Raw genomic sequence first — 16917 nt, 5'->3', positions numbered from 1 at the left:
ATCATTGCAACTAAAATACTTTCATTAAAATTGAGTGCACTTGGAAGACTTTTGATTGAACTAAATGCTATATTTTTGTTCTGTTGCAACTTGCATATAAACAGACCTTTTTTCTCCATATAATCTCCTCTCTCTGATCTAGGTGCTTTTGAAAATTGGAGTCTTTCGCACAGTAAATTGGGTCTATTGTATAAAATGCAAGAACTTGCACTCCAAACTAAGGGAGCTACTAAACCATATGTTCTTTGAAGTGACATCTCAAAGGATCAAAGATCTTTTGATCCACAGAAGAGGATTTTAGTCATTAGAATATAATCTTGCATGGTCAAAACAAGCTGTAATATCCTCAAATCAGAAAGAGAATTGCTATGGTAAACCACTTAGTGGTAGGCAGATGTATTATTACAGTAGACTCTATGAACTATCCTTAAGAGTAATACAATGTGTGTTGGAGATGCACATGCTAAGAACAGCTTTCTTAACTCAGAATAATACCCTATGGATCAAGGGATGTTCAAGTCTGTATTCACATTTAAAGAGTTTTTGGGGTAATTTTTTCCTGCCCTCATCTCCTAAAGCCATCGACTGACTCCTTGCCGATGTGTGATTCCACAGGCACCCTTTGATATCTGGCTCAAGTGGGCATTATTCACTTGCAAGCATCTGTTAGAGAGTTGATTTGCTGTTTGACTGTGTGGAGCATCGGACCTGACCTTGATCCTGTTCTTATCTCTGATATTCAGGGTCCCTGAATAGTGATGTGGCAGAAATCCTGGCTGATTTTTCTGTCTCTACCCCCGCAACCCAGGGATATTCGGATTATTACTACTGCCCTCATTTGCGATCAGCCAACTCAACATAGACAAGGGCTGGATCTACTTTCCTCTCTCCACAAATGCTGCAGATGGTTGTTTCGCAGTCATGGTAGTCACACCAACTTCCAGGTAATGACTTTCAAAAGCAGTTATCCAAAGTCTGCGTTTCCTCAGCAGCTATATGATGCACATCCTTCAGCCTCGTGAAAGAACCTGCCAGTCACCTTGATGTTCTAGACGTCAAAGTCCAGTGATCCAAACCAGACATCCCCTGCTGCTCAATCTAGCTGGGAGGGGCTTTGGCAAAGAGATCGAGCGAGGGACCGTAAGGATGTTCGCATCATCCGCGCCATGACAGGAGCTGTCGACTGCTGGACTGATTACCACCTAATCCGCTCCGTTATTTCCAGCAACCTAGCTTCAAAATGGCGGCGGCAACAGAAGCGTTGCTGCAGAAAAATCCATGCTGAAGGACTCAAAAGACCCTGCAAAGGAAGCCCTATTCTGTCAAGGACTCACATCCAATCTGACGACTCCCAATGAACTGGAGCCATAGAGTGTCCATAGTGCCTGGTCTGCCCTCAAGTCCACCGTAATTAGCACCTGTTAAGAAACTCTTGGTTACTCTACCAAAAAACATCAAGACTGGTTTGATGAGAGTGACCAGGAAGTAATAAATCATAAACGCAAGGCGTTCTTGAATTGGAAACATCACCACAACTCGAGGGAAAGAAAACAGATCCATAGACAACAGAAGGCTGAGGTCCCACAAAAAACTCGTGGCATAAAGAACAGGAGATCCAGCAACTAGCTGACAATCATGACGTGTGAGGATTCTTTAGCGCAGTCAAGACCATCTACGGCCCAAGGACCTATCCCGCTAAGAGCTAAGAACGGAGAGGTGCTCATCAAGGACTTTGAAGATCTCCCTAACCAAGACTCTGTCTTTGACGCAAGTGTCCTCGACTCCATCCCACAGCATGCTACCCACCACTGTCTCGGCATAATCCCAGCCTGGCATGAGGTTGAAAAGGCCATCCGCCAGCTAAAAAACAACAAGGCTTTTGGAGCACATCGACTCCCTGCCGAAGTACTAAAGCATGGTGGAGAAGTACTCTTGGCACGAATCCATGACCTCATCTCTCTTACCTGGAAGGAGGGGAGCATGCCAGGGGATTTCAGAGACGCCGTAATCGTGACCATCTTCAAGAAAGGAGACAAGTCCGATTGCAGTGATTACGGAGGAGTTTCCCTCTGTCTGTTACAGGGAAGGTTATTGCAAGAATCCTCCTCAATTGATTCCTCTCAGTGGCTGAAGAGCTCCTCCCAGAGTCGCAATGCGGACTAAGAGGCACAACGGACATGATCTTCACCGCGCGACAAATTCAAGAAAAATGTAGGGAGCAGCATCAACCTCTGTAAATGGCCTTTTTTGACCTCACAAAGGCCTTTGACTCTGTCAACCGAGAGGGATTATGGAGTGTCATTTTCAAATTCGGCTGTCCTCAAAAGTTTGTCACCATCCTCCGCCTGCTTCACGATGACATGCAAGCCGTGATCCTGACCAACGGATCCACCACAGACCCAATACAAGTGCAGACCGGGATCAAGTGAGGCTGTGTTATTGCACCAACGCTCTTTTCAATCTTTCTTTAACAAACGCCCGGCTGTAGTGGAGCTAATCTACAGGACAAACGGAAAATTGTTCAATCTCCAATCCAGAACCAAGTTTGTTCCAACCTCTGTCATTGAATTACAGTATGCAGATGACACTTGCGTTTGTGCACACTCAGAGGTTGAACTCCAAACCATCGTTGATTCCTTCACTGAAGCGTATGAGAGTCTGGGCCTTACATTAAACATTAAGGCAAAGGTTCTCTACCAACCTGCCTCCACCGCACAGCACTGTCCCCCGTTTATCAAGATCCACGATGAGACCTTGGGAGCCTTCTGTCAGCGAGGGCAGATATCGATGACGAAATCCAACACCGCCTTCAGTGTGCCAGTGCAGCTTTTGGCCGCCTGAGGAAAAGAGTGTTTGAAGTCCAAGACCTCAAAACCGGCACCAAGCTCATGGTCAATAGAGCAGCAGTGATATGCTTCAAAGTCACAGACAATGTACAGTAGACACCTCAAAGCACTGGAGAAGTACCACCAACATTCCTCAAAAAAATCCTGCAGATCTATTGGCAGGATAGGCGTACCAACAGTCCGCTCTCTCAGGCCAACATCCCCAGCATTGAGGCATTGATCACGCTCAATCAGCTGCGATGGATGGCCCACATTGTCCGCATGCCTGATACAAGACTCCTGAAACAAGCACTCTACTCCGAGCTCCGTCACGGCAAGCGAGTTCCAGGAGGGCAGAGAAAACGCTTCAAGGACGTCCTCAAAGCCTCCTTGAAAAAATGTAACATCCTCATCAACTCTTGGGAATACCTGGTCCAAGACCGCTGAGAGTGGAGGAGAAGCATTCGAGAACACGCCGAATGCTTCGAGTTTCTTCGTCGGGAGCATGCGGAAGCCAAATACAAACAGCGGAAGGAGTGTACGACAAACTAAGCAACGCACCCACCCGTCCCTTCAACCACCATCTGCCCCACCTGAGGCAGAGTCTATAGATCCCGCATAGGACTCATTAGTCACCTTAGAACTCATAATATTAGTTTGGAAGGGAGTCATCCTCGACTCCAGGGGACTGCCTAAGAGAAGAAGGTATAGCCAGAAGCCGTTGTTCTTTGATAAGTGCATGTATTCCCTTTTTACCACAAATTTACCTCGTATTAGCCCTAAATCTCTCTCATGAGCCAAAGAAAGCATTTGCATTGCATGATGGGTCTAAAGCATGAAGAAGTTTTTGCAACGTTTAAATACCGCAAGCTTAAGTTACATTGGGAATTTTCTGTCATTAAAGAAAAACAAGAAATACTTCGTCTCGGCTTGGTCTTAAAGAACCATGTTCTGGTTGAAGTTGCAATCCATCAGAACTTACCATTAGGAGTCAACAATTGTCCCTAGTATCTTTGAATCATTATCCTTTTAACATTTCCTCTTGAGCCAGGGAAAGCCATATTACTGTAACTGGGTCACCTATCATCGAATCGATATTCCATATTCAATAAGGGCTGGTTTCCAGACTTTGTGGTGATTGAGTAGTAAGGGATGTGCTGGACATGAGGTTGCAGATTATGGTGGTAGTCAATTCTGTTGCTGATAATGGTCCACAATACCTCATCGATCCTAGTTTTGGTTTGGTAGGTTTGTACTTAGCCTGTCCCACTTAGCACGGAGGTAGTACCACCCTACATGATGGACAATAACCTCAGTGTGAAAATGAGACTTCAGCTTTGTGAGGACTGTGCGGTCCACAAATGCTTTTGTGGACACTGTGTCACAGGTCAATGAGGACAAGGTCAAGTCAGTTAAGTACTTTATGGTGGTCCTCTCACCACCTGGCACAGGCCCAATATGGCAGCTATATCCTTCAGAATTTGGCCAACTCAGTCCATTATGATACTACCGACCCACTCTGGTATACATTGAAGTCTCCCAGCCAGAGTACATTCTGTGCACTTGCTTACTTCATATCTTCCTCCACCTAGAGCACTGCATACAGTTTTGGTCTCCTTATTTAAGGAGGGATATACTTGCATTGGAGACAGTTCAGAGAAGGTTCACTAGGTTGATTCCTGAGATGAAGGGGTTGACTTACAAAGAAAGGTTGAGCAGGTTGGGCCTGTGCTCATTGCAGTTCAGAAGAATGAGAGGTGATCTGATTGAAACATATAAAATAATGAGGGGGCTCAACAAGGTAGATGCAGAGAGTATGTTTCCACTCATGGAGGGATCTAGAACTAGGGGTCATAGTTTCAGAATAAGGGGTCGCCCTTTTAAAACTGAGATGAGGAGGAATTTCTTCTTATTGAGGGTTATAAGTCTGTGGAACTCGCCAACCCAGAGAGCTGTGGAGGCTGGGTCATTGAATATACTTAAGGCGGAGATAGACAGATTTTTAGCGATAAAGGAGTAAAGGGTTATGGGGAGCAGGCAGGGAAGTGGAGCTGAGCCCAAGATCAGATCAGCCATGATCTTATTGAATGGTGGAGCAAGCTCGAAGGGCCAAATGGCCTACCTCTGCTCCCATTTCTTATGTTCTTATGTTCCAAGTGATAAGAACATAAGAAATAGGAACAGGAGTAAGCCATATGGCCCCTCGAGCCTGCTCCGCCATTTAATACGATCATGCCTGATCCGATCATGGATTCAGGTCCACTTCCCTGCCCGCTCCCCATAACACCTTATCCTCTTATCGTTTAAGAAACTGTCTATTTCTGTCTTAAATTTATTCAATGTCCCAGCTTCCACAACTCTTTGAGGCAGCGAATTCCACAGATCCACAATCCTCAGAGAGAAGAAATTTCTCCTTATCTCAGTTTTAAATGGGCGGCCCCTTAATCTAAGATCATGCTCTCTAGTTCTAGTCTCCTCCATCAGTGGAAACATCTCTGCATCCACCTTGTCAAGCCCCCTCATAATTTTGTACGTTTCGATAAGATCACTTCTCATTCTTCTGAATTCCAATGAGTAGAGGCCCAACCTACTCAACCTTTCCTCATAAGTCAATCCCCTCATCCCCAGAATCAACATTGTGAATCTTCAAAAGCAAGTATATCCTTTCTAAAATATGGAAACAAAAACTGCACGCAGTATTCCAGGTGTGGCCTCACCAATACTCTGTGTAGCTGTAGCAAGACTTCCCTGCTTTTATACTCCATCTCAACATTTGTCAGTTGAGGGAAGGAGAGCGTGAAGTTCTGATCAACAGAGATGTCTGTGACCTTGTTTGACCTGACTTCATCGAGTCCGGAGTCGACATTGAGGATTCAAAGAGCCACTCCTCTGACTGTATAGCACTGTGTCCCATCTCTGGTTGATCTGACCTGCTGGTGGGACAGGCTAAGTGAGTGGGCAAAAATTTGTCAGATGGAGTATAATGTTGGAAAGTGTGAGGTCATAAACTTTGGCAGAGAAAAATCAAAGAGCAAGTTATTATTTAAATAGAGAAAGATTGCAAAGTGCTGCAGTACAGCGGGACCTGGGGGTACGTGTGCATGAAACACAAAAGGTTAGTATGCAGGTACAGCAAGTGATCAGGAAGGCCAATGGAATCTTGGCCTTTATTGCAAAGGGGATGGAGTATAAAAGCAGGGAAGTCTTAATACAATTGTACATGGTATTGGTGAGGCCACACCTGGAATACTGTGTGCAGTTTTGGTTTCCATACTTGCTTTGGAGGCAGTTCAGAGAAGGTTCACAGGTTGATTTCAGAAATGAGGGGGTTGACTTATGATGAAAGGTTGAATAGGTTGGGCCTCTACTCATTGGAATTCAGAAGAATGAGAGATGATCTTATTGAAGCGCATAAGATTATGAGGGGGCTTGACGGGGTGAATGCCGAGAGGATGTTTCGACTGATAGGGGAGACTAGAACTAGAGGGCATAATCTTAGAATAAGGGGCCACCCATTTAAAACTGAGATGAGGAGAAATTTCTTCTTTGAGAGGGTTGTGGATCTGTGGAATTCGCTGCCTCAGAGAGCTTTGGAAGCTGGGACATTGAATAAATTTAAGACAGAAATAGACATTTTCTTAAACGATAAGGGAATAAGGTGTTATGGAGAGCGGGCAGGGAAGTGGACCCGAGTCCATGATCGGATAAGCCATGATCGTATTAAATGGCGGAACAGGTTCGAGGGGCCATATGGCCTATCCCTGCTCCTATTTCTTATGTTCATATGTTCTTATGGACTTACCATCGTGATGGAGTTTGGTATGTTGGCTGAAAATATTATTCTTTGATTATGGCAGTGTAAGGCTGTTGCTTGAATTGATTGTTGAACTGTTCTCCCAGATTGATTACCGGTTCCCAAATGTTAGTGAAGGTTGCCTGGGCTGAGATAGCCAAAACCTTATCCTGATGCAATGCCTGGGTCATTGCAATAAGTCCATCTGATTATATTTCATAATTTTTGAATTTTGTAGCAATTGTTTGCAACTGAGTGACTTGGTAGGCATTTCAGAAGGTGTTAAAAGTCATGTGTACCAGCCAGAAAAATAACCATGAATTTTTCTGGATTGCTGGAAAAACTCCACTGATTCACTAATATCCTTCCATTTTAATCACCCAATTCATGACTAGCTTACACCTATTTTTTTTTTTGCATCTACATTCATCTTGCAATATTACTGTTCTAAGAATATTCTAGTTCTCCTCAGTTGAAATATTTCAAAGTTAATTTCTTTTGACCCATCTCTCAATCCTTTGAAACCTGCCTTTTTAAATTCATGCATTTTAGAAAAGGTATTATTTTAAAACGAATTGCATCAACAGTGATGCTTGTTATTTTAATGTTAATATTCTACAACTGATTGGGCTCAAGTTTCCGCCCTCTGGAAAAACAGCACATCTCGATAAGGTATGCCCACTTTCTGGAAGAAAAAGGGCGCAAAAACTTACCTTGTGATTCTCCGGACTCCTTGGGAAGTCTTCATGCTCGGCGTGGTGCAGCACAAGGGGTCGGGGGCGGAGCCAGGTCCCAGCACTGTTTTCAGTGCCGGGACCTTTGCATATGCACGCTAGAGTGTGCGCGCATGTGCAGTATCTCCAGGTGCCCGAGGCTGTGTGGGAGGGGCCTGGCACTGGCCGAATGGGCGAAAATCGGGACTCGGATCTCCCTCTCGTTCAGCTGCCTGTCCCCTCCCTTTCTCCTATTCAGCCTTCTCCCCCTCCCCCCCCTTCTCCCCCCTCCCTTCCCCCTTCTCTCCCCCCCTCTTTACCCCCCCCTCTTCTGTTCCCCCCCCTCCCCCTCTTCCTCATACCCCCGTCGTTGGTGGGGTCTGCCTGGCATCTCGCTGGGGGCGGGCCCAGCCCGAAGTGTCGTCAGCGGCGGCAGTCCGGCCTGGCACGTTCAGCCTCTCCCTCCCTCTCTCCCTCCCTCCCCCTCTTCCTCCCTCCTCTCTCTCCCTCCCTCCTTCCCTCACTCCCTCCTCTCCCTCCCTCCCTCCTCCCTCTCCCTCCTTCCCTCCCCCTCCTCTCCCTCCCTTCCTTCTCCCCTCCTCTCCCTGTCCCTCCCACCTCCCCCTCTCCCTCTCCTTCTCTCCTCTCCTCTCCCTCCTCTCTCTCCCTCCTGCTGCCTTTCCCACATTACAACAGTGACTACACTCCAAAAATACTTCATTGGCTATAAAGCGCTTTGAGACGTCCGGTCGCGAAAGGCGCTATATAAATGTAAGTCTTTCTTTCTTTATTTCTCTCTGGGTAGAATGCACTGTCGGATTTGCCGTCTTTTGGATGAGACATTAAACCGAGATCCCGTCTGCTCTCTCAGCTGAGCGTAAAAGATCCCATGGCACTATTTTGAAGCATAACAGGGGAGTTATCCCTGGTGTCGTGGCCAATATTTATCCCTCCATCAACATAACAAAAACAGATTATCTGGTCATTATCACATTGCTGTTTGTGGGAGCTTGCTGTGCACAAATTGGCTGCTGCCTTTCCCACATTACAACAGTGACTACACTCCAAAAATACTTCATTGGCTATAAAGCGCTTTGAGACGTCTGGTCGTGAAAGGCGCTATATAAATGTAAGTCTTTCTTTCTTTATTTCTCTCTGGGTAGAGTGAAACATTTTAATGAAAATACATTTTTTATAGTACATTGCAGGTAGAGAAAATGACGTGAAGTCATTGGCAGTTTAAATTGAACTTGCTTTATGAAAGAAAAATATTAAATAGGTTTGGCTCTATGTATGTCACTAACCTTGCTTTGATCCTGTTAGAGGCACAATAATTAAATAATTCTGGGCCTTTAGTCTCCTCCAGGAAATCTTTTTTTCCTTCGTTTTGTAGAGCTAATTGAGGAGGTTAATTGGTAATGGAGATTGCATTGAAGGCTTTGGTTGTATTTTCAGAATCTTAACTGTTTGTACATTAAAAAAAAATCATATATACAGCATTAATACTACAAAACAAAAATATAAGGTGTTGGATACATTTCTCATTCTGTATTCCACTTGCATGACTTATTGAGGTGCATGAGATGCACTTTCCTCCCATGCAGCTCAACAACCTCCAGATTCTGCTCTCAAAAACTGTAATAATGTATGATAGTTAAAATCTTGAGCTCCATGGCTAACTGTGACTACAATTATTAGAAAAAATATACACACAAATACAGTAGTTTAATATTGCACGAATCAAATGGATGAATCGAAGATTTCTCATTGTTGCCTATATTTGGTGGCAGCTATCACAGCTGTTAATTTCAAGTGTGTATGTACACCAATTTAGGAAGGGAAGAATATAGATCGATGCAGAATTGATTGAGGTGCTTAAGAGGGAGGTAGAGGCTTGGAGAAAGGTGGGAAATTATGGTTAAACAGATGGAGCGGCTGGCTAATAAAATAGCAGAGCAGGCCTAATGGACAGAATCAATTTTAGCACCACGGAGAAATATCATTTTGGGTCTCCACTGTCAGCAAACTGCTCCATCAGAAATCCTGCAGATGTCTGTGAAGTATGACCAGAGCAGTGTGGGGTTCCTGACATGAACTGTTAGTTAAACTATATATGAGTCCAATATGGGACAGGCACATTATTTGCTGAAACAAAACCATAAAATGCTGAAGACATTCATCTGGCAGCATCTGTGGAGAGAGCAAGGTAGAGTTAACATTTCAGGTTGATGACCCTTTGCTAGAACCGATATTTGCTGAATATTTTTATCAGATAAATAGTACTATTGCTATAAAAAAAAACTTTTTGTCTTTTTAGTTTCTTTGTAGTTTATTCTTTTTTCTTGCAGTTCTTTGTTGTCGTATAAGAACATAAGAAATAGGAACAGGAGTAGGCCATACGGCCCCTTGAGCGTGCTCCGCCATTCAGTAAGATCATGACTGTTTCAATCCTGTTTATTTTTATCTTGATGAGGGGAATGTTTGGTAACTGCGGTAAGGACACCGGATTGGGCAGGACAAAGATATTGTGAAAGATATTGAGTGCTCACATAGATGGTTATGCACAAGCAAGATCTTGAACTCTATTTTCAGACTATTGTGGAAATTCTGTTCCCATGATAATTATGCAATTCCTATGATAAAAGTATATCAAATGTTCCTGGAATGTCCTTGTTTAAATGTGTTGCAGCAGGCTCAAGAACCTACATAGACATATTTGCTTTGGTTGATACAATGAAACGAGCTGATGTGTCGCCTACTTCCTGTTTCAGAATTTGTTTCCTCCATATGAATCCAGAATATCTGCAGCCAAGCTGTTGATTGAAGTTCACGAATATGAGGTAGGATTACTGGATCATATTCTCCATTTTATGTAATAGACATGAAAGAATCCAGTGCAGTTATTATATTTAGTGTAGTTGTCACAAACTAAAAAGTAACATTGAGAAAAAAAACCTATTTAGGCAGCAGAAATCCACTTCTGAGGTTTGGAAATTTACTCTGTGCTGTACTTTTCGCTGTTTACGTTCTGGTAGATTTACCCAACGATACCTGGACCCCAAGGGTTAAATTACGAGGAGTGATTACACAAACTAGGGTTGTATTCCCGGGAATTTAGAAGATTAAGGGGTGATTTGATTGAAGTTTTCAAGATATTTTGGGGAACTGATAGGGTAGATAGAGAGAAACTATTTTTGCTGGTTGGGGAGTCTAGGACTTGGGGGCAGAGTATAAAAATTAGAGCCAGGCCTTTCAGCAGTGAAATAAAACCAGAAAATGCTGGAAATAGCAGGTCAGGAACAGAGTTAACGTTTCAGATCTCTGACTCTTCGTTAGAACTGGAGCAGGTTAGAGATGTAACAGGTTTTTAAGCAAGTGCAGGGGCAGGGAACAAAGCCCACTGACTCCCACAGCTACCTGAAAGGACTCCATTCCATTCTCCCAGTTTCTCCGTCACCATCGCATCTGTTCTAACGACGCCACCTTCTATACTAGTGCTTCCGATCAACCGAGGATTCCCCTCTACTGTGGTAGACATGGCACTCGACCGTGTCTTCTAATTCCCGCACTTCTGCTCTCACCCCTTCCCCCTCCCTCCCAGAACTACAATAGGGTTCTCCTTGTCCTCACCTTTCACCCCACCAGCCTTCACGTTCAACGGATCATCCTCTGCCATTTCTGCCACCTCCAGCGTGATCCCACCACCAAACACATCTTCTACTCTCCTCCCCTTTCAGCATTCCGAAGGGACGGCTCCCTCCACGACACCCTGGTCCACTCCTAAATCACCCCCAAAGACCCCCTCCCGCCTTCCCATGGCACTTTCCCGTGCAAGCGCAGGAGATGCAACACCTGCCCGTTTACCTCCTCCCTTCCCACTGTCCAGGGCCCCAAACATTCCTTCCAGGTGAAACAGCAATTTATTTCTACTTCTTTCAATTTAGTATATTGTATTCGCTGTTCATGATGTGGTCTCCTCTGCGTTGTGGAGACCAAACGCAAATTGGGTGACCGCTTTGCAGAACACCTCCTTTGAGTCTGTAAACGTGACCCCGAGCTTCCGGTCGCCCGTCACTTTAATTCTCCGCTCCACTCCCTCTCCGTCCTCAGCATCTTACATTGTTCCAATGAAGCTCACGTAAGCTCGAGGAACAGTACCTCGTCTTTTGTTTAGGCACTTTACAGTCTATCGGATTCAACATTGAGTTCAACAATTTCAGACAATAACCCCTGCCCCTATTTATTTCTCTCTTTTTTTCAGTTTTTTCTTTCTTTCCCATGCTGTTTCCCTTTACACCCTATCTAGACTCATCTTTTGTTTCCTAACTTGCTCCGTGACCATCTCCTTTCACCTTGCACCATCATCCCTTTGGTCTTTCAATCTCTTCTGCCTTCCACCCTATCACAGACCTTCCCTTTTGTTCTTTCCTCCCTTCCTTCCTTTCCCTGCCCCTACACTTGCTTAAAGTTCCACTCCAGCGGGGAGCTTAATGGCTGTGAGGTGTAGCACGGCAGCGAGGAAAATTGAGAAGAGGGCTGGGGCGATGACGCAGCCCTGTTTGACCCCGGTCCGGACATGAATTGGGTCTGTGATGGATCCATTGGTAAGGATCACAGCCTGCATGATGTCGTGGAGCAGGCGAAGGATGGTGACGAACTTTTGGGTGTATTCGAAATGGAGGAGAACACTCCATAGACCCTCGCGGTTGACAGTGTTAAAAGCCTTTGTAAGGTCGAAGAAGGCCATGTATAAGGGCTGGTGCTAATCCCTGCATTTTTCCTGCAGCTTTCGCGCTGCAAAAATTATGTCCGTTGTGCCCCATAGGGGACAAAATTCGCACTGTGACTCCGGGAAGAACTCCTCAGCCACAGGGAGAAGACGATTGAGGAGGACTCTAGCGATGACTTTCCCAGTGGCTGATAACAGGGAGATTCCTCTGTAGTTGCCGCAGTCGGACTTGTCCACTTTTTTAAGGATGGTCACGATCACTGCATCTCTGAGATCTCCCGGCATGCTGCGATAAGAGATGAGAGAGATGAGGTCATGTATTCGTATGAGTAGTGCCTCTCCGCTATACTTCAGTGCCACAGCAGGGCTTTCATCCGCTCCCATAGCCTTGTTGTTCTTAAGCTGTCTTACAGCTTTTTCTATCTCGTGCAGTGTTGGGGTTTTACCGAGGTGGTGGCGAGTAGCATGCTGCGGGGTGGAGTCGAGAACACTTGAATCAAACGCAGAGTCTCGGTTGAGGGGACTACAGAACCAGTGGGAACCTGTTCAACCTTCGCCATCTCCAGGCCATATCCAAGACCACCCCCAACCTCTGTCGTTGAGCTACAGTACGCGGACGACGCCTACGTCTGTGCACATACAGAAGCTGAACTCCAGGACATAGTTGACATATTTACTGAGGCGTACGAAAGCATGGGCCTTATGTTAAACATTTGTAAGACAAAGGTCCTCCATCAACCTGTCCTCGCCGCACAGCACTGCCCCCCACAGTCATCGAGATCCACGGTGTGGCCCTGGAAAATGTGGACCATTTCCCATACCTCGGGAGCCTATTATCAATAAGAGCAGACATTGACGACGAGATCCAACATCGCCTCCAGTGCGCCAGTGCAGCCTTCGGCCACCTGAGGAAAAGAGTGAAGACCAGACCCTCAAAACTGCCACCAAGCTCATGGTCTACAGGGTTGTGGTAATACCCGCCCTCCTGTATGGCTCAGAGACATGGACCATGTACAGTAGACACCTCAAGTCACTGGAGAAATACCACCAACGATGCCTCCGCAAAATCCTACAAATCCCCTGGGAGGACAGATGCACCAACATTAGCGTCCTCGAGCAGGCCAACCTCCCCAGCATTGAAGCACTGACCACACTTGATCAGTTCTGCTGGGCAGGCCACATCGTTCGCATGCCAGACACAAGACTCCCAAAGCAAGCGCTCTGCTTGGAACTAATTCACGGCAAACGAGCCAAAGGTGGGCAGAGGAAACATTACAGGGACACCCTGAAAGCCTCCCTGAAAAAGTGCAACATCCCCACTGACACCTGGGAGTTCCTGGCCAATGACCGCCCTAAGTGGAGAAAGTGCATCCGGGAGGGCGCCGAGCACCTCGAGTCTCATCGCCGAGAGCATGCAGAAATCAAGCACAGGCAGCGGAAAGAGCATGCAGCAAATCTGTCCCACCCACCCTTTTGCTCAACGACTATATGTCCCACCTGTGACAGGGACTGTGGTTCTCATATTGGACTGTTAAGCCACCTAAGGACTCATTTTAAGAGTGGAAGCAAATCTTCCTCGATTCTGAGGGACTGCCTATGGTGATGATGATGATGACTTGCTAAAAACCTGTTACATCTCTAACTTTTTCCAGTTCTGACGAAAGGCCATCAACCTGAAACGTTAACTCTGTTTCTCTCTCCACAGATGCTACCTGACCTGCTGAGTATTTCCAGTATTTTCTGTTTTTATATCAGATTTCCAGCATCCGCAATATTTTGCTTTTGTTTCTTGAGTGAACTTAAGAAACACTTCTACACGCAAATGCTGGTAGAAATTTGGAACTCTCTTCTACAAACAGCAGTTGATGTTAGGTCAATTGTTCATTTTAAATCTGAGATTGATAGATTTCTGTTAACCAAAGGTATTAAGGGATATGGGGCAAGGCGGGTATATGGAGTTAGGTCACAAATTAGCCATGATCTAATTGAATGACAGAACAGGCTCGAGGGGCTAAATGGCCTACTCCTGTTCCTATGTTCCTATATAATCAAAAGCTATAAAGACTATGTTGTTTTTAGTTGGTTATTTTATGTCATTTTACTCTATTTCTGCCCTTATGGATTAAGAGACTTTCAATCTTCATGTGTCCTTGAAGATGAAATTGTCAGAGGCTGTAAGTTAACCCTTGTAATCTACATCAATTCAGATATCACTCGGCAACAAACATTACTGAGTATTAGATACAGGTCTCCAATGTTTCTCTGAAGCACTAGCCATGCATGATATTCTACTATTAAATTAGCCCAAGCAACTTGGCTGCATGGATTATTGATCAGTAGTAAAATGCAAACCTTGTGGTCTATTGTGAGTGTGTCACACAGCTAGATTGACTCACGATAGGATGTAGTTCTCTACTGCAGAGACTAATTAAGATTTAACTGAGACTGAAGGTATAGGTAATATTTGAGTTACTGCACGGACTTTACTGATGTGGTAGATTTGAGTTGACTTCTATGTTTAGTCACATCCCTGCAAATGTAATTTTTATTTAATACAGCTTTCATAATGTGTTGAAAGCTCATTGCAGTACAGTTGGAAATGGAGCCAAGTTGTAAAAAAAATGTGCACTTTGAATAATGTGGCTAAAGGTAAAGGCTTGTCACTGGAGTATGTATGATTATGTTTTTTTTGATCAATAATATTTGCAGTGATGAAACTAGTCTCTCATTACATTCTTAAATTGGAATCACTTGATTTTGGTGACCTAGATCAGAGATGTCCAACCTGATGACAAATTGTTAAAACCAGTGAGTAAGCCACATCTGATTGTGCGATTCCCATTCAAAAGCATGACACCCACAAAAACAAAACCCCGTGAGGCCCTTCTACTTCCCCTTCCTTTTGTTCTCATTCCCCGTCCAACTCTTCCTCTCATTCTCACCCCTTTCCCTCCTTCATCCTCCCCCTACAGTTGATTATTTTGCTCTCCTCTTCTCATTCTCTCCCTATCTTTTCATCTTCCCACCCTTTTTTCTGATCCTTTCTCTTATCTGACTCTCTGTGTCTTTCCTTACCATCCTTACCGTCTCCTCTCTTTTCGTCTCCCCTCATCTCATTTCCTCTGCTCTCTTCACCTTTAGGTCACAGTGCATCTTTAGGAAAGATTCCATTACCTTCAATAATATTCCCATTTGAACAGTGGCAGCAGAATATAATCTGGCTGGGACCACGAAAGCTACACAGGGAACAGAAGAGATTGCTTGATCCTTCGAAAATTGCTGGACCCAGAGGACTGCTTAAGGGTTGCTCCTTGATGGGGCAAAATCCACCAATCCGAGAGCAGCCATTTCCATTCCTCCAGGCCTGGGAACTTTAAACAGTTTGAAGGTGCTAAAGCAGCTTTGCGCAGGATGTCAAAGCTGACGTGAGCATCGCATGCGGAAATTAAATAAGCTACTCCAGGTACAACGTCTTGAATCCGGCTGTCCGAAAACCGGAATTGTCCGAAAATCGGACATTTTTGAGGTGGCCAAGATGCTGACATCGGGCGGCGAGGGACATAGAAACATAGAAAATAGGTGCAGGAGTAGGCCATTCGGCCCGTCGAGCCTGCACCACCTTTCAATAAGATCATGGCTGATCATGCACCTCAGTACCCCTTTCTTGCTTTCTCTACATACTCCTTGAGCCGTAAGGGCCATATCTAACTCCCTCTTGAATATATCCAACGAACTGGCATCAACAATTCTCTGCGGTAGGGAATTCCACAGGTTAACAACTCTCTGAGTGAAGAAGTTTCTCCTCATCTCAGTCCTAAATGGCTCACCCCTTATCCTTAGACTGTGTCCCCTGGTTCTGGGCTTCCCCAACATCGGGAACATTCTTTCTGCATCTAACCTGTCCAGTCCTGTCAGAATCTTATATGTTTCTATGAGATTCCCCTCTCATCCTTCTAAACTCCAGTGAATACAGGCCCAGTTGATCCAGTCTCTCCTCATATGTCAGTCCTGCCATCCCGGGAATCAGTCTGGTGAACCTTCGCTGCACTCCCTCAATAGCAAGAATGTCCTTCCTCAGATTAGGAGACCAAAACTGAACACAATATTCCAGGTGAGGCCTCACCAAGGAAACCGGTTAAAAATCGGTTAAAAAATGCAGCGCTGGGGGGTCCGTGGGTGCCGAGAATCGGCAAGGATCAGTGGAGTGGCTGGCGGCAAGGAGCAGAGGATCGGTGGACGGCGCGGAGTGCCAACAGCGATGTCCGAAATCCAGCAAAATCCGAAAACCGGCACTGTCTCGGTCCCGAGGTTGCCGTATTTCAGACATTGTACCTGTAACATTCATCTAGATTATAGCATGCCAGATTTTGACCAGGTATTTATGTTTGACACAAATCAGTTAACAATACTGGATGATGCGTACCCCATGCCTGCTTCTGCTCACTCATCAACAGCATCTTCACTGTAAAAGCAGAGGACTCCATTAAAATGACTTAAAGTATTGCAATAGCTGTCAGCAGAAATAGTAAGTTTCTTCAGTTTTTTTTAAAACATAATTTCTCATAACTTGTCCACAAAGAAAATTGGTGTCAAATGCCTTTTCATCTTACTTCATTAATGTAGGATAAATATGTCATGTGATGGAAAGCAGTGGTTTAGCAGGTAATCAACCACAGTGACTGATTTTGGTTTAACATCTAATGGGTATTTATGTATCCCATTCTACTGAGGGAATTAAATATATTGAGCCTGTTGGCAATTAATGTTGGTAATATTTTATATTAAAGTTTGCAAATCCCTTTCATATTTCCAATTGGCTTAATGCAATTGCATTACATATTCAGGTAATGCCTCTTT

The 16917-nt window shown here is 44.8% G+C and overlaps 1 protein-coding gene across 1 annotated transcript in view; it reads left to right on the top strand.

Annotated features, from left to right (window-relative positions):
* LOC139263963 (uncharacterized) overlaps positions 1–16917 on the top strand; it is a 697384-nt gene that overhangs the window by 84766 nt on the left and 595701 nt on the right. Inside the window, exon 8 of the mRNA XM_070880058.1 lies at positions 10103–10171. Within this exon, the coding sequence (XP_070736159.1) occupies positions 10103–10171 (69 nt within the window). The remainder of the gene's footprint in view (positions 1–10102; positions 10172–16917) is intronic.

The sequence above is a fragment of the Pristiophorus japonicus genome, chromosome 5 (genome assembly GCF_044704955.1).
Source record: "Pristiophorus japonicus isolate sPriJap1 chromosome 5, sPriJap1.hap1, whole genome shotgun sequence".
Taxonomy (NCBI): Eukaryota; Metazoa; Chordata; class Chondrichthyes; family Pristiophoridae; genus Pristiophorus; species Pristiophorus japonicus.
This window is presented reverse-complemented; position numbering and strand designations above follow the sequence as displayed.